Source organism: Chenopodium album, chromosome 21 (genome assembly GCF_948465745.1).
Source record: "Chenopodium album chromosome 21, dcCheAlbu1.1, whole genome shotgun sequence".
In the NCBI taxonomy this organism is placed as follows: Eukaryota; Viridiplantae; Streptophyta; class Magnoliopsida; order Caryophyllales; family Amaranthaceae; genus Chenopodium; species Chenopodium album.
In genome coordinates, this window is record NC_137854.1 from 7679670 (window position 1) to 7698441 (window position 18772).

The window sequence follows — 18772 nt, forward strand, 5'->3', positions numbered from 1 at the left end:
CATCAATTAAGTCATCTTAGGAATTTTTTCTAATTTAGGGTGATTGCTTATTAATTTTGGTAAGTGGCCTACTCTAAAAGAAGGTTCCAACTGATGAAAGTGGTAGTTCAAATTTCCAAATAAACAACAAAGTGAGTTGATTGTTTCAAATTCAATGTCATTGGTTTAGGCCCAACTACTGCTTTAACTTAAGTTTAGCTCGTTCTCTCTTCAAGAACTCTTGCTATATTCAAGATGAAAATGAAATTGATGACATAGATAATTCAACAACTCTCCCATTAAATTGTTTTTGGTTGAAATATTAACATCTTTACCTCAAATAAACATTGAGGTAAAAATCATCATATACGAAGTATTAAGAAATGGAATAGGAATTCTTGTTCTTTTTGTATTTTAGTGAAGGATGGTGCATACTAAGATTAAAACGTAGTACGTATAAATGTAGATGTAACCTCCAACCTCTTATTCGGAACTAGCATATATTTTAAAAAGTGACCATTTTATCATAGATGTATGTTTCAGTCGTATGCTTTGGTACAGAACTTGATCAATGCAATACTGTAATCAATTTCGAAATTCATGCTATATGTTTTTTTTTTAATGTACAAGTTAAGAATAAATTTGTTTGTGTTGCACTAGATCATTTGCTGACTATGTGGGATGAAGTTTTTCAAGAGAAACTGGTCATTTACATCTCAATTCAGAGTCCAAAAAATAGAATTATACATTTGGTATACAGGATTTGTTTAATCAATCCAGAATGCTGAAAATTCTAGTATGCAATGAGGAATAGATTTATATACCAGCTAAAACAGATACACGTATTCGACTAATAATATTAGATGCCAATCGCATCAAGAAGCTGAGAGTGTTGAGATACAGAAACGAGGGAATTAGCAACAATGGCTCCACTTGCAGCAACAGCAGGAACTCCAATGCCTGGAAATGTGGAATCTCCACAGCAGTATAGTTGTGGAATAGAAGTTGCATGCCCAGGAAATGTGCCTTTGCCAGCTTCAATTGCTGGACCGTATGTTCCCCTATTTCTTCGAAGAAACCTTTGATGTGTTAATGGTGTTCCAATCATCTTTACTTCACATTTATCCCTGTTGAAACCTGGACCAAGTGCTCTCTCTACTGCACTCCACATTACCTGTGTGTGTTCACAAATGATCTTTTTCATCAAGTACCAAATAAATGTAGGGAGATTTTAAACATGATTATAACTAGGCAGTGAACACAATTTGTTTTCCAAGATAATGGTCATCCAAAAGTTATCAAATATCAATAAGTAATTCGTATATACTATATCAACCTCAAAATATCGGGGTGTTATAGGATACAGACGAGAGGGTGGCTCCATAAAATTTTCTTTCCGGAATGAGTGGGGGTGGGGGGATTTGCAAACTAGTGCATGAACAAGAAAAGCAACTTATAATGGGCTGTTGGGTTCTATAGTTTCAATAGCCTAGTGAGGGAAAAACAGCCACGACAACAAAATATTTTGTGACCAGTATCAGTTAGACATGCAACAAGATGAAAAACGAGAATAAGGAGATTCACCTCGGCTCTTTCTGCTTTGAGTTTTTTGTATTCATCACTTCTACGATCAAGCCCTTCCCATATTTCAAAAGGTTCCGTTCCTGGTGTGTATGCATGTAGTACATGCTTACCAGGAGGTGCTAAATCTGGACTCAAAACACTGGGAACTGATATCAAAACAACATTCTGATCTGCATCAACTCCTCTCTTCCAATCATTCACAACAATATGATGTATACCCAGGTCTTCACGTAAACCCTGGAAGGTCAAGCCTTAAGTAATGGTACAAATATTCTGTAAAAATCATGCTAAGGGACAAGTATGATGGAAGATGACAGGATCACATGAAGAGAAAATTGCAGAAACATATTCAAGATAACATTATCATAGAAACTGAAGAGCAACAACATGAACGAAAATTTTGAACCAACATAAAGCCAACCAGAAATAAGCAGACTAGAAAATTGAAGATAACTCACCTCTGCATCAAAACCCAAATGCAGATGCATAAAAGATTCACATTGTGGGGTTGAATTAACTCTCTCTTGAAATGTCTTAGGTACAGATTCTTCTGGTAACAGCTTCACAGTGTCCCACATTGATGCATTACTGACAACTGCCTTCTTTGCGCGTATAAACTGTGGGAGAGCAGAGTAAACATAAGATTCTACACAGCGGATGTATCTATCTGCCATCTCGTTCTCTTTATCCACTTACTTGACCACTTTTGAGTTTAACACCAACTGCTCTTCCATTTTCAACAACAATTTTCTCAACATGAGACCGTAGGGAGATCCTTCCACCAAACTTTTGAATTCCACGAACCAATGCCTCAACAATTGCTCCACTTCCATGTAAGGGGTACTCAAGAACACATCCTGGCTTGTACCACTCAGCAAACATGTAAATCTGCAGATTAGGAACAGATGAAGTGAGTGATTATTAGTCACATCTTCACAATGCAAGGACATAATTATTAAAGGATTTAAAAAGGTGAATACTTGATTAACCTAAGAAGATCAATGTAATACATATTATACAATTCCAATGTACTATTTATAGAGTCGTGTATCTAAGACAATAAGCAATTCAGTACTCAATCCACTGGAATTAGATATCTTACTAGGCAAGTCATCTTAGACTGTAAATTAGAATTTAGAACCAAGGAGACTATGCTCTTGACAATTTCCAGACTGCAATTGCTCATTTCCTTGGTTCAGTAATTGTCTTTAAATACAAGAAAAGGAAGAATATAAATTTTCCAGTAACTTACTGTGTTAATCTCAACACATCAAATTTGCTGTTATTCAGAAAAGTAGAAGAGCAGATTTTTGGTCTTCATTTTATAGTGCCAATGCCAAATTTGGAAATTGCAACCAAAGTATTCAACTAACATCTATTATAATGTGAGAAACGAGAATAAATTTATAATATTTCATGCAACTAAAGATGTGAGCTGGTCACATAGGGGTAATAGTTACCATCTCTGCTGAGAGAATACCATTAGATTTGACACCAGCCAGAAGGAAAGCCAAAAGATCCACCCAGTTCCGTACAAAAGGATCTTTTAGTCCCAGTGAATCAACTATTTCAGAAAAAGGTCGGAGAAGCTTTGTTGCACCTAAAGCTCCTTGAGGTCCCATCGCAGCAAAAGACTTCAATAAAGAAGGAGCATACCTAGCTCCAGCAGTTGAAATGACACCCAGATCACCTCTTATAGACAAAGGAGGGAGAGCCATTGCTGCTGTAGACAGAGGCAGTATGGCATCCTGTTATAAGTAGCAGTTTGTTAAGAGATCAAAACAATTAATTCATCTATTCCCCTACTATAGACTTCCATGTACCACACTACGCTAGAGTTCCCCATAGCCATGAGTTATAAAAGAAGCCTGTTATAATTTTATAGATGACTTTGCGAACAGTGCTCAAAAAAATTAGCATGCCTCCGTGACTTACCAGTTCCCATTTCCCAAGCTTGTGGTAATAAGGAGCTGAGCTTAGCTGATAATGGCAAGCTCAAAATTCACCACTCAATTGGATTCAAACAAAATGCTACTTTAGGTCATATTTCAAAGCTAATTATTTTTCTGCTTGAAACTCCTACAAGACTTTTGTGAAATTCATGCTATTGCATTTAAAAAAATGTCCTTATAAGTTGTGTATAAAAGTTGAATAATCCCTACTTTTTTTTATTTAATTTAACCACTTTGACTATTGGCAATAAAAAAAAATTGCTATCTGTTATTTATGACTTTCATCAAAATTGAGCTCAAGTTGTTAAGGACTGAGCCAAGCTTAATTAGCTCATGCACAAGGTGGGTTCATCATCACTCCTATATCCCCATATGAAGCATAGACGATCGTTTATCATGACAGCCATATATATCAGATAGCAGTTTTAACAGGAGTAAAAACTTCTTCAGTATCAATTTACTCACAAAAACTGAGAACATACTTCAAGACATAACAGAGACCCTTTGGATCTTGACGCCCCCCTAAATGTTCAAACATAAGAAAAGAGAGGACAATGGTACTCACAAGAAGCTTTTTCCACTCTTGCACTGCATTGGCACTTGCATACTTCTCAAGATCCTGTAAATCTATTTCGTTGGATTAGAACTGGAATAAGTGCACTTGATATAATTAAAGCTAAAATAAAGTAATACCTATTTGTCAAACAATATATCCCAACAGATACTTTTTAGATTAAAGGATGAATGTCTAACTATCTATCTGAAGAATGGAAGTGCGGCCAAAGCATTTGTCTACCTAGTTAACAAATAGTAATTTGCTGATTCTCCTATCCTTTCATTTCACTTTAGATTCTTATACTCCCTCTGTTTTCATCTGATGTACCCAACTAAGTTTTCTCACTTTTTGATGCTCTTCTTTAATCGTTAATATTTTTAATTCTTCCGTATTTTCAAAAATAACAAAAGGTTACTTTTTGGAAACTACATATCAGGAAGATTTTAACAAGAGCTGAAATGACTATATATATAAACTTTTTTCCTTGCATATTGGTTAGAATCCGTGGTCAAATTTTGAGCACTTTAACCAAATTTTGAGCACTTTAACCAAGACACCAGTAAACTGAGGGAATACCATACTTCTTTATAGGACAAACCAAATTAGTACAATTCTTAGGAAATAACACTACACCTTTATGAATTAATTTAGCAGAGTAAAACTTTGTAGATATAAGTCATATAACTTGGCTACAATATTCATAGAGTAAGTGCACCAAACAGAGCAGATTCACTCTTCCTCCCCATTAATAACACTCAAATTTTCCATTTCATGATATACTCTAATACCTTACCTCACAACATAATTAAATATTACAGAGTACAATTTTAGGATACAAATGAAAATGGAAGAACACACTAGCAATTATGGAATCACCTTCAAAAATTCTGTGGGTCCAATTCTTGACAAAAAATCTGCTTCAGGTAAATAAACCATCCATGAATCGTACTTTGCACAGGGTATTGTTTCACCAAGGGCATCCAACACCTGCAAGAAGGAAATTAGTAGAGTTCAAGGAAGCTATAAGATATTCTGCATATAATTTTAAATTTTCCTTGATATGAAGGTATGTTAGTAAACATCCTTGACAAATATGTATTGCTCATTCACTTCTTGTGGTTCTAGATTAAGTATAGTTGTTACTTAATTTATCAATTTTGTGACTCACTTGGATCTATCAAGCTAGTTTCATCTTGCTAAACAGAGTAAAATACTAAGATCAAGGATCTAGAAACATTTAAACAAAACACAAGAGTAAAGTTAAAGGGACTGAAGAAAGGAAATTACTTGTGCAAGTGGATTTGCCTGAGGACCTCTTGATTGAAATCCAGAAAACAGAGAAGGTCCAGAGTCAAATTTATAGTCTTTAACTTCAAATGCATGAGCGGCACCCCCAGGTTGGTCATGACTTTCTAACACGAGAACATCTTGCTCATATCTTGCTAGAAGTCCAGCACAACATAGTCCTCCAATGCCACTCCCAATGACTACTACATCAGCCTCAGGTCTGCCTGCAAGATGTGCAAGTAGGAAAATGCTATTCAGATTGCCTCTACATTGAATTGTAATCCTAAAGCATGTCCTTCAGAAGGAATTTATGATATTTATGCACCCGAACAACTGTAGTATAATTTATTACAAAGCCTAACATAGAACAATCCAAAGGTTACAAAGGATGAGAAATCCTCAAATGACAACCTTAAGAGAATAGAAGAACATCCTTAAAAACCCCTTGTGAAGTCTTTGACCAATGACTAGACCATAGATGAAGACATATCCTTTCAGCGCACTTTGTCCTCACTCATGTTCCGGAGCACACCCTAGATAACTTTTCAAGAGTACTCTTCCTGGGATGAATATTGTTCTCTCACTTAGTAAGCCTTAGCTTTTCCACAATCTTACCTCCACTTTTAATACTTTATCAAAGTTTGAATCAGCTATGAGTAAAAAGTTTCAAAGTACTAAATCATAAAAATCTTCCTGGTTCAACAAAAAAAAAAAAAAGAAAAAAAAAACACACACACAATCATTGGAAGGATATCAGGAAACTATTTCACAAGAGGAGAACTAATATAATTTTGTTCAAGGGTTGAAACAAACACCTCATCAGAAATATAGTTGCTAACATAGGGATGAATGAAGGGAAAAAATAAGGTGTTCGCATCAAATTCATAACCACATAAGACAAGAGCCAATGCAACAATTGTTAACCCGATGGTTTGTTCAATTGTTCCTTACATAATGTCATGTAACTCTTACATGAAATCTAATCGGATCCCCTTCCTCGACATCCCATCACTCAGATTACAACTCATATCCTATTATTTTTTTCATGAAAGCTAATGTAAAAATACAAGAGAAACAAAATGGCGACCTTTTCAAGTACCAAAAATCTTCCTTCAACACCTAATGCCCAAGCATTCTAGTATAGTGGCATATTCCATTACTCCATAGAGCAAAGAAAAGGTTGCCTACGACGACAAGCTCATTGCATATAGCTTCAATGACAACGCTTAGACCTAATTTCACCTCTTAGGATCCAACATACCTTTGCCAAAACCACCGTTATAGTTAACATGTTGATCATTAGGATCACCTCGGATACCAAATTGCCAGACCTAATCGGATACCAAATTACTAACAGTTTTATAGCACATTCACAATTTAACATCCCTAATTTCATGTCAATGTTTATAATTCTACTAGACAATGCACCATTTGAAAAAGCAATATAATCAAAACCCTAATCCCAAATTTCCATCGAAATCAAGGGTTACTACTTTGTAACTGGAAATTGTAAACCAAAATTTGGCCGGAATTTAGTACCATAACTGTAATTAACAAGTCTAATGCATAAATTATGATCAATTAAACCAAAATCAAGAAATAGCACATGAAATTTTACGAATTGAATTAACAACGAAATGATAAGCACCTGTAATCGAAGGAGGGAGACCGTTGGTGGCAGCAGGTGGCTGACCGTTGGAAACTCGCGCCAAAATTGATGATTTATTTGAATTTGATTGAGAATTTGGAGGGAATAACTTAGTTGAAAATGGGAGATGATGGAATTTTGGGAGAATTGAGATACCAGAAAATGCCATTAAAGCTGAAATATGAGCATCAATTTGCAATAGGCTGCTGAATGTTATGCAGCAAAGGTAGAAATGAGGAGAGAGAGAGAGATGGGATTTTGGGTAGAATATGATCTTCCTTTTGGCCTTTTGATTTCTATAGCTATTAACTAACCACGTTTTCTTCCTTTGGTCTAATATTTTCTATTGGACACGGGCCGATCCATACAAGCTCACGTGTCATGTTAGCGTGTCTCGTGTTTAAATGGATTGTTTTTAATAGAGTTAAGAAAAAAATTGTGTCGCGTTGAGCTTGTGTTGTACGAAGTATACTACCAGCAAGGCAGCAAACCCTTAATTGGCATAACGAGCTGACGTACATGTTATCTATCTTATTTATGTTAGAATTAAAAAGAATTTCATTGCACAACCCATAAGCCATGACTCACTAGTCACTAGTGTACCTCTTGTGTTGGGTTGGATCATTTTCGTGTCGTATCTAATCGACCCTAGTGTCGACCTGATCCATGCCCAACTCTAATTTATTTCTGTTATTTAGTTGACAATATTAATTGCTTTTGATTTTAGAATAACTAACATGGTTTGACCAGATTTATTTACGGTTTGACCTTATAGTAATTATAAGATCTATTATATATATGAAAATTTTGAAATGTAATTGATTTCCAAACTTAATATGTACACTTATAAAAAGCTTGTGGACTTAATAATAATGGCTGGACTTATGTACTAAGCAGTAAGCAGTGCTTGTGACATCATATCAGAAATTACCTAGTAATTTTTAATTTTTAGAGTAATGATATGCGGCCTTTAATGCAAAGTAAAGTAAAATGGAGTACATTTTATCGATCAATATAAGAAGGTACTCCAATTAATTAGGAGTTGTATGACAAAATCACGTATTAAGGGGTGTAATTAATGTTTAATTTTAAATTTCAGCTCTTTTAAGGTATGTAGTCTTGAGAATTATCTACGAAGTATAATAGTGTTAAAAATTAAAATTATAATTATAAAGATTATTAAATTCAGAAAATATTACGTAACTGACATTATATTCAATATAGTGACCCCTAATTTTATTATAGTAACCTTATTTTTAAGGTAGTAACCTTTTTTAAAACTTGTGTGACCCTTAATGTTATTATGAACTTAAAGTACAACACTATGTTAAATAGTGATTTAATTTTAACATAGTGATCTTTATTATCTATATTGTTCATTGTATTAAAAATTTCTTTAAAAAAATTAATTAACCTGTTATAACTTTTATAATGTCACACTAACTTTTATTTCAACATAATAACTTTTATTAATAAAACAATTATATTGTCTCTAATGTTAATGAACCACAATAAATTAATGTGAACCAGGTTCATTTGAGAATTAATCTATTAAATTAAATTGTTGTATGGTTGAGAGACTTGAGACATTAGATACATAGTTAAGGATAATGCTATCGTAAGGAAGAAAGTACCAAACGATTTGCATGTGATACCACATATAACGCAATAAATTCTGCGTACAATAAGACAATGTAGTAGTACTGGTGCAACTTCTCATTAATTACCTTGTTGAATTACATACGTAACTTGGTTTCAAATTTAAAAAAAATAAAAATAAAATAAAATTACATACATAACTTTATTCAAACACAACCACAAAATAGGCTCACTCAAAAATCATTAACAACGGAAACTATACAATTATTCATTGATTAGGTCTATTAATCACTGAGAACGAAGTATCTTAACCTTAAACCCATACTTCATGTGAAGGATTATAGAGAGATTAGGAGCAACAAGATGTTCTTTTACCGGTTCAATGTCATAGTTTTGGATTATGGCAACCGCGATAATCTTCATTTGTGTGAAGGCCATTTCTTTCCCTAGGCAAGTTCTTGGCCCGGCATTGAAGGCTAAAAACTTGTACGATGGCTCATGTCTAACCTTCCCTTGTTCCGTTATCCATCTCTCCGGCTTAAACTCATAACAATCGTCTCCCCATATAGATTTCATTCTTCCCATCGCGTACATGTTGAATATAATTTCCATGTTTGGATTCACATGGTGACCGCTTGGCAATATGTCCGGCTCAAGAGGGGATTTGGCCTCGAACACAACTGGAGGGTATAATCGTAAAGTTTCACATAATGCGCTATGAAGATACACTAACTTACCACTCACCTCTTTAAAGTTCATCCTATTTATTTTTATACCATCTAATTCCTTTTTAATCTTAGAAACAACATCTGGGTGCTGTGAAAGCAGGTAAAAGAACCAAGTCAACGTGGCACTAGTTGTGTCACGTCCCGCTACAAAAAAATTCAAAATTGTATCCCTTAAGAATTTATCGCCTTGATTACCAAGTGGAGTCATGTGGTTCTCATCCTGTTTAATATATAACGTTAATAGATCATTACTCACCTCATTATTGTCTTCCTTTTGCTTGGATAATTGCTCCTTACTTAATTCCTCTCTTTTCATAGCTATACATTTATAGATGAAATCATCAAGAGTTTCCCAAGCTTTCCTATGCTTCTTCTCTTCTCCTACATCCAACCACCTAAGGAACTTCCAAACACAAGGTGGCACAACATGTCGATAGAAAATCACTTCCTCAACATCATCCAAGGCCTTCGAGGATGGAACCCTAGGCAAATCGACGGATAAAGACCTCGGATCATGATCCATAATGATGGTACATATTGTATCGAACGTGAACCTTGCAAACAAATCTTGCAAATCGACCTCGATAGAACCCTCGGACACATGATCAAGAACCGGGATAAGTCCATTTTCCACCTTATCCCATGTTTTCTTAACCAAAAAATGATGAAACTTTGGATGACCAAGGAAAGAATGAGCCATTTTTCGATGATATTGCCAAACACTAAAATCCGTGTTAAAAATTCCATCTCCTAACACATCAAGAATTGCATTTAACTTAGGACCCTTGGGATAATTCCCAAAGTTCTTGCTCATAATATAGTGAACGTTGGCTGGATCAACGGTCGCGAGCAAGTACATGTTGGTGAACCAAGGACCCTTGAGAAAAAAGGTCAATTGAGATTTTAGCATGATTTCAATGAAATAGTCGTGAATTCGATGTACGTTTATAAGGAGTGCCGGAAGCATCCCAACTATAGGCCAATTCGTCGGGAGCCCGATGTTGTTACGATAGAAGTAGCCAAAGAGAAGTAAGGAGAGGAGTACTAGAAAGATTTCGAGGTACTCCATGGTTGGTGAAAGGAGTAATATGATGAGCTTAAGCTAGAAAATTAAGATGAGAATATATGGTGTATTTCTTTTCTAGGAGAATTATTATGGTTTAGGTTTATGGACAATAGTGATAGTCCCTTTTTATATAGAAAGGAGTTAAGAGCATTATTGATATAAAATTGTGAAAGAAAGGACATGAATAATGGATGCACCTTAATTAGGAAATCCTTGTGCAAGATTTAAATAATTAAATAGAAGATATACAATGTACAAAAGATCTAATAATGGAAAGATTTATGTCCTTATTATAACACACATTTTGTAGATATAGGGGCATTACGAAATGAAGTAAAAATAAGTTTTGATAAGAATTAATAAGTTTTGATAAATTCAAATTAAAAAAAAAAAAAAATTATTATAAGATTAGATTAGAGTTATCAAAGGTTATTACAGTTTAATATACAGCTAATAAGTTTAGTAGCTCAAAAAAGTTCATGTCAATTTAAATTAAATAAGTTTCATAAGTATTTAGATTAGCGAAAAACATGTAAAAAGAACACATGTTAGGATACATCGGTAGGATTGGATGGGTGGAAATGTACTATCAATAGTGGTATTAATTTAATTTTTATATGTGATCAAACCAAATTTCAAATATAGAATTGTTATATAGAGATTAGAGATATATACTCAGTCCATGTATCTCTTGGTATCTTCTTATAAGTTATCAGATCATATCAAATATTATTATGTTAGGGTCTATTCTCTTTAAATTATTTTCAATTTAATTCAGTTCTTAATTTTCTTCCGTCATAAAATATTCAGTTAAGTTCAGTTCAGCTCCAATAAGTTCAGTTCAGCTCATCAATTCAGTGAATCAAAACAGACCCTTAGTATCTTTGACATTATCTTTTGTAACCACGCACTAATGTTATAATGTATATGTTTTGATCCATATATATCTTTCAGTGAATCATAATAATTGTATTGGGCTAGGTCCGGGTGTGATTATCTTGTACATACATTGTTTATAGTTTGAGAGTGAGAGATAACTTAAATGATTAGAACTCCCCTCCTGATTTTAGGAAATACCGAGATCAATTCTCATTACCTGTCCTTGTGGCTTATTAAACACAAAAAAACATTGTATATAGTTTTACCATCGCATGCATCTAAAACTTTCTATCATATGGAGTATTTTAATTATTTTCAAAACAGTAAATTAATTTATACATAAAAAGTAAATTTACCTATAAATAATCAACAATTGGCTAATATTCAATAAAATTTACCTATTTTTCACTTATAAAAATCACTCATATTTTATTAAAGTATTTAGAGAGGAGAGCAAACCTTAAATGCTCCCCTCTCACAATGCCACATCAACATAGGTGTCTGGTGTACAAGTTTCTGTAAAATTATAAGCAGAGGAATTGAGAATTACAATGTTATTATTGGATGAGAGAGTGAGGGATAGCTCAAGTGATTAGAGCTTCCTTCCGATTTCAGGAGATCCTGTGATCGATTCTTACCCCTGCCCCTTGTGACTCTTTAAACACCACAAAAAAAAAAAAAAAAAAAAAAAAACAATGTTATTATTGGATTTCCTTATAAAAAAAAATAAAAGTAAAACTACTTTACAGCCTATTTGATTTCTATACACACTAACTTGGAAGGATATTGAATTGCATGCCCTTTCCTTGCCGGCTTGCCCATTGATTAATTTGTCGTCCTGTTTTCTGCATGCTAATAAGTTGGATAGACTACTACGACATAGCATAGAACACTCTAGATGACATGATACAGTACCAAACTTTACAATCAAATCAATGTACAGTTGTATTATTGTGCCTATCAGTTTCATTGATGTTCCTATCGAACATCGATGGATATACTATGTGTAAATTAGGATATATATATATGTCCGGTGATTTAATAAAAATGGGTTGGGGTAACATCAAGGATTCAATAGAGTATAGCAAGTTGGATGTTGACCTTCCTATTCCCATCTCCATTCCCAACCATCCCTGTTTAACAATTTCATCCCCCATCCTTACAAAGGGTTCAAAATTCATCCCATCTCCACCACAGCCGGTATAAATTTAAAACCATCTCCACCCCATCCCCACTTGAAAATCAACACCCACGAACTTAATTAAACCCCACCTTTAATTTTCCCCACCAATCACCTAATCTCCGCCCAAGACCTGCCTAATTAATCCCGGCTCTAAAATACAAGTATAATCCTTCTCAATCAAAATCCTTTATTTTCATCACTAACACGTAGAACGTACCTCATTTCGCTTAATATTTTTTCCGTACGATATCGTAATAGCAAAAGTTGTGTCACTAATTGTCTAAATGGCACACTTTTACAAATGTACGACTAATTAATTAAGGCCAATCATCCTTTGTGCACTATTAATCTCCTTTATTTGTACAATATCGATCAATAAATTGGTAGTGCACTCCATCATCTACGATGGAGACAACTCACTAGTCACTAACTCACTATACTTCTTCCCAATTTGGAGTGTTGTAGTTGTGGAGTACTATGAAATTTGATGGCATTTAAATTAAGGGATGAGGACAAGAAGGAACTATATGTACAATTGATGCTCATATGGGTGGTAATTGATATTTGGTAGTATGAACAAAAATATGAGAAAATTGAGATAAGATTACTAGAAGTTGATGTTCTAACTGTGAATAACGTGTAGCCCACTTGTGAGCTTATTTCCCACATCGAAGAAAAAAGAAAGATAGTTCCACTTTATAAGATAGAGCAGTTACTCCTATTATTGCCAATTAGTTTTAGTATGAAATCTCTTTACCATTGTTTATAGACCAAACTCTCATCCTCTTTGTTCGGGTAAAGATATTTTGAAAGTCCCTATAATCAGCTCCTACGCTTGTTATTCAAATGGCACATGCCGTGTCGATGCCTGTCAGCTTCGGTGAAAACAAACCATGAAGTTGACACTTAATTAAATGAATTGCAATTTGTGACATGAATGAAATACTTATCAATTTATCATCAACTTTTGTGTTATGTATCAATTGTACTGTCTAAAGATGAAACCGACATGGATAGGCAACTATTAATTAGCAGTTTAAAAAGGAGGCAGTAGTGCCATTATTATAAGCAAAATCTAAGTGTAAATTTAAATACTCGTATTAAATTATAGACGGTGTTAATAAGTGAGGCTGGTTTTAATGTTTTATAGAAGACTTGCCTTGCACCATTATTACAATAAGGTACAAAGGGTGAAGGTTTTAATTGGAAGAATTGCGATGAAGAGATCAACATCCGCATCCCCTTCATTGGCAAGAAAAAAAAATTAATAAATTCTGATTTTAACATCTCTATAATTCATCCATACAAACGAGTTTAAAAAAAAAACCAAATACTCATTATTATACCATGGTAGTAAGTCATAAAAAGAAAAAACACTTATTATGTTATCAAATTGTTTAAACATGTTCATTTAAATCCGAAAAAAAAAAAAAAAAAATTAGTTTCATGTATTAATGTATAGTTGTTCGATGTCTTAGTTTTTAAGTTTATTCCTGTTTTTTCTTTTAGGAGTCTTTGTGTGTTTTTTAGTTTTGTTTTTTGTTCTGTCTGTGTGGTGTGGTTGGGTGACATGGGGTTTGCAGATCGGTGTACCGATCTTCTGGTGCAGGATTTAAGCCGGGTTTTTTGGCCATGGGGCTTCGGTTGGATCTTCTGTTGGTTTGGACTAAAGGGTTATGCTTCCATGCCGAAATCCGTGTTTGAATTGGAGATTGTCTTGTTGGTGAAGTGTACGACACCAATTTTGATTTCAGGTCGAGGAGTACGGGATTCTAAGCCAATGAAGGTTCACGTCAGAAATTACAACATATTGTCAGACCCCCTTGCAGGAGGCTGCATAGGACAGCGTTACATGAGCCAAGGGTACTTCAGAATGTCATTTTGCGAGTGCAACTGTAGTTTCCTTTTTTTCAAATTTGTAATTGGTTCTTTTGTCTTTGTATTGTTTGATTACGATCTCTTATGTAAGTGCCGTATGGCTTATTATTAATGAATTTTAATCTCCCCCCTTCAAAAAAAAAAAAAAAATGTATAGTTGTTCGATATGACACTAATTAATAACGAGAATACTAAGACATATAGAGTACTCCCTCCGTTTTCAAATACTTACTCCACTTTTCTTTTCCGGCCGTTTTTAGATACTTGCTCCATTTCCTTTTTTGAAAAAATTATACAATATTTAATTCATTTCTCACACTTGTGGACCCAACATAATACTCTCTCCACCTATACTTTCACTAATTTTGTTTTTTACAATTTTTTATTTTCTCAACTACCCCATTACCTCCATATTTTAATACTTTCTCCAAACTCTCCTAAAACTCCGCGCATGGAGAAATAGAGCAAATATTTAAAAACGGAAGGAGTACTATATATTTCTATAATAAAATAATAGAGAGTAGGTCATCTCAAGTCTCTACAATAAAATAGTCAACATAAAACAAGTTTTTGCCCTTTAACAAAATTCCAACATACTTATTGTATTGTTTTACAAATTTATTGGTTATCCTCAAAAGGCCAAGCACGATGGGATGTGTACATATAACTGATATGAACGAAACTAACCAGAAATTATAGATCTCCATGAAAGCAAACCTTCAAAAGATGACTACATTCGATGATTTCCACACAAAGTAATTGCAGACCCTCAAAGGCACTAGATTTGTCATGACTTATATTTGCGTATCGGGCATGGAAGGCTTTAAGAGGTCCACATATGTTATGCCTAGAGAATTGATATGACTCGAATCGAAATTGACCCAATTTGCAGTCAACTTAAAAGATTTTTTTTTATATAGATACGGTGTATGACTTGTATCCAAATGGACTCGGTCCAATGGCATCCACATTGAACTATGATCCGGTACGTGTCTATAAGACTTATTTATCACCTTTATATATTGCCAATGATCCATAGTTTATAATTGACTACATTATGTTGAAAATTTTCACAAGCAGATATGAAGTATGAGATTATGCGGTTGACTAGATCATTTGTGAAATTTAGGAGTATCAACTGAAGGAGTTATGTCTTCGATAAGTGCAATTACTAGATATATCATAGGATCACAGTTATGGAGATAATAAGTTCATACTATATGGTTGCCATTGTCTATTGCTAGATATGATAATTGGACTTTGGGCTTATCAAATGGTCCAAAGCCTTATGGTATGGATCCTACAAGGTCACACACTAGAGTATTGGGTTAAACAAGTTAGAGGCCCATTATTGGGCCTCATGAGTATATGACACATCTTATGTTTGGGCTTGGATTGTAAGTAGAGTTCAATTAGGATTTGGACATGGTTTTATTTCTAGATATGATCTATAAATATAAACCATACCTAGGGTTGCATGATATAACAATTTACACACTGTGAATTGTCAGACAAGCAACCAAGAGATCCCAAACCCTAATTCCCTCTCACTTTCGGCCCTCTCTCCTTCTCCTCCCTAGATCCGTGCGCCCCCTCTTGTGGTGGTGCGTGTGGTGGCGCGTGGGTGGTGTTGTGGTGTGCTCGTGACTCTAATCTCCGTTGAAGGTTGATTGAAGCGTTCGGTCACAACTAACTAGCATTAGTGGAGGTTTAATCCGTGCTCGTGGACTAAGTAGAGGAATCACACGTGGGGTTCTTTGTCTCCCTTGTTCTTGCTCGATCACTAGTGGAATCACGCTTCAAAGGTATAATTCTTACTTCTTTATGTGTTATGCATGAGATCCTTGGCTTGGTGCTATGTGAATATGATTCATGTTAATTCCGCATTTAGTACCTATAATCTCCTACAGTGGTATCAGTTAGCCTCTTGCATTTACATATATTGAGTAATAATTCTTTGATAATCCACAATTTTAATTCAATTAGGAGGGAGAATTTTTAATTATGAGTCAATTGTTATTTTAAATGTGATTTAACAATATAGAATCATTAAAGGTGTTTAATTTGCTCCATATTAGCCATCAATTGATCCGAATTTTGCCCTAAAATAATCGAAAAATTCGAACCCCTAAACCCTAATTTCGAAAATTTCGAATTTTAAACCCTAATTTGTGAAATTTTGTGTTTAAATTTTGATTTATTTCGATGGTAATATGTTTAAGGAATTTAATCTATTTGATTACATGTTAAAATTATGAATTTTTCATGATCAAATTATTTAATTTAAGTGTTAAATTAAATTGGGGATTAATTTCATCAAGAACCCTAATTTCAAAATTGAATATGATTTAATTTTGGGACTAATAGGACCACATAAAGTTTAATTGATTTTTACAAAATATGTTTTGTTTTAATTAATTAAAATAAAAAAATAAATAAATAAATAAAAGGACAGCAGCAGCACCGCGGCTGGGTGGCGCTGCCACGGTGGTGTCGCTGCTGGTGGTCCAGGAGGGAGGGGGCGGGGCTGGGTCTGGCAGCAAGGAGCAGCGCAGCAGTGCACCGCCCCTTGCGTGTGCTGCTGCTGCTGTTCCTGCGTCACTGCAGGGCAGCGCACACCGTAAGGTGTGCGGCCACCGTGGCTGGCTTCGGCTGGCCACACCACGGTGGCTGACACGGTTTTTTTTAAAAAAAAAAATTATTTTATTTAAAATCAGATTTTAAATTTTAAAAGGATGATTAACAAAATTAAAGTTGTTATTTTTGTTAAGTTTGGATAATTATGGAGCAAAAGATTCTATAAGGATAATAATTGATTAAATAATGTGATTATCTCATAATTATTTATGGATAATAATTGATTTAAAATATGTGATTGGCAAGTAATTAGGATAGAATTCCTAAAATAGTTAGGATAATCATGGAATATAAATATGATTTATATTCCATAATTTCAAATAAGATTTGATTCTATCTCATACCTAAATTAAAATATATGATATTTTATAATTGGTCATGATTAATATATGATATTATCTAATTACAGTAATTAATTAAAATATGAGATATTTATAGCCATGTTTCCTTTATTGTGAACATTCGATGTTGTAGTTTAGGAAAGCATGATGAGTGATTTATTATATGGCACTTTATAATATATGATATTGTTTTTGCTATATATAGACTAGTATGGCCCATAGATTCTAAATACGATCTGCGCATCGTGATGTATTTTTGTAATCTAAATACGGTCTGCGTACCGTTGAGTATTTTTGTAATTTATTTTATTTTATTTAGTAGTAGATGGAATAGAATAGAATTACAGGTTGCAGTTAATCCGAAAACCAATGAAGTGAAGGCCCAATGGAGCAAGATGGATGAGATCCATGAAGGTTCAAGTGGGAGCGTCTTACTTTATTAGTTTTCTTAGGATTAAGGGGCCATACTATGTCATGTTTCATTGCATTAGTAGATTATGCATGTTTAGGTTTATTTATGTTGCTTGATGATGCGCTAGAGTTCACTATACAATCACAACATAATAAATCTAGATCCCAGTAATATTGATGCAGCTTTTCCAATTAAAAACCCGACGAAAACCTTGATCGTTTGTGATGGGTCGGCCTCAGCAGAGCGTCATAATATATCTTGGGGAAGTGGGGGTAGATCACGTTCTACACTTTTAATTGGTTATATTCAACAAGGTTACCTAAAGATCAGTTTAGAACCTTGAAGCTAAGAGTAATAATTAAACATGTGATGGTTAATTATTCAACCAAGAATTACAAGAGTTGTAATCAGTAAAGAGTTTACTCACCTTGAAAATGTAATGGTTGATGGCAGGGCCTCAGTCCGGTTAATTATTGCACAATTAAAGGATCTTGGAATCATTTTATTCAATAGGGATCATTTAAATATTGAATAAATGCTTTAAAGTTACCAATAAATAAACTTGTGGTAGTTTAAATTTATTAAACATAATTATTGAATTTTGCCTCGTTTGTTTTTGTTTGTAGATGAATAACTTATATGACAACACAGATTTACCAATGAAACTCAATTTAAGGCTTAATCTCAGAAACTACAGGCAATGGGAGGGCGAATTGAGAAATGTTCTCACAAGCTTCAAGCTTGATGCTCGCCTATATGTTCCCGTTGTGAACAAGTGTGCTCCTGGTCAGGACCCTGAAATGCATGCAAAATTAGTTTTGGATGCAATAAAGGTCAAGAACCTAATACTGGAATCTATTCCAAACTGTTGGTATAATAGGTTCAGACGGTATGAGGTGACCAACTTATATCAATGTCTTCGTGCTATCTGCAGAGGTGGCATGGGGGCATTGGGCAGCGGAGGTTCAAACGATCCACATGTAAGAGAGATCGTCAACTCGATCCCTCAGATTTACTATTCCTGGGCTGACAGTTTAAGGTAT

General features: G+C 34.3%; 1 protein-coding gene and 1 pseudogene across 1 annotated transcript; both read right to left on the reverse strand.

Annotated features, from left to right (window-relative positions):
- Nucleotides 1-661: 661 nt before the first annotated feature.
- On the reverse strand, nucleotides 662-7294 carry LOC145601583 (prolycopene isomerase, chloroplastic-like). Its single transcript, XM_081657626.1, has 9 exons — nucleotides 7007-7294; nucleotides 5359-5582; nucleotides 4948-5058; nucleotides 4081-4134; nucleotides 3024-3311; nucleotides 2260-2451; nucleotides 2022-2180; nucleotides 1564-1800; nucleotides 662-1153 (listed from the first exon to the last, which is right to left on the reverse strand). The coding sequence occupies exons 1-9, from the start codon at nucleotides 7173-7175 to the stop codon at nucleotides 839-841; spliced, it is 1749 nt and encodes a 582-aa protein (XP_081513752.1). The 5' UTR covers nucleotides 7176-7294; the 3' UTR covers nucleotides 662-838.
- Nucleotides 7295-8701: 1407 nt separating this feature from the next.
- Nucleotides 8702-10645, reverse strand: LOC145601848 (alkane hydroxylase MAH1 pseudogene; annotated as a pseudogene).
- Nucleotides 10646-18772: the final 8127 nt, after the last annotated feature.

Coding starts and splice junctions, on each gene's coding strand:
- LOC145601583 (XM_081657626.1), bottom strand. CDS start 7,175: ATGGCATTTTCTGGTATCTCAATTCTCCCAAAATTCCATCATCTCCCA. Junction 2,452..3,023: donor GTATTCTCTCAGCAGAGATG/GTAACTATTACC, acceptor CCTAATCTGCAG/ATTTACATGTTTGCTGAGTG. Junction 1,801..2,021: donor ATTTGGGTTTTGATGCAGAG/GTGAGTTATCTT, acceptor TTGACCTTCCAG/GGTTTACGTGAAGACCTGGG.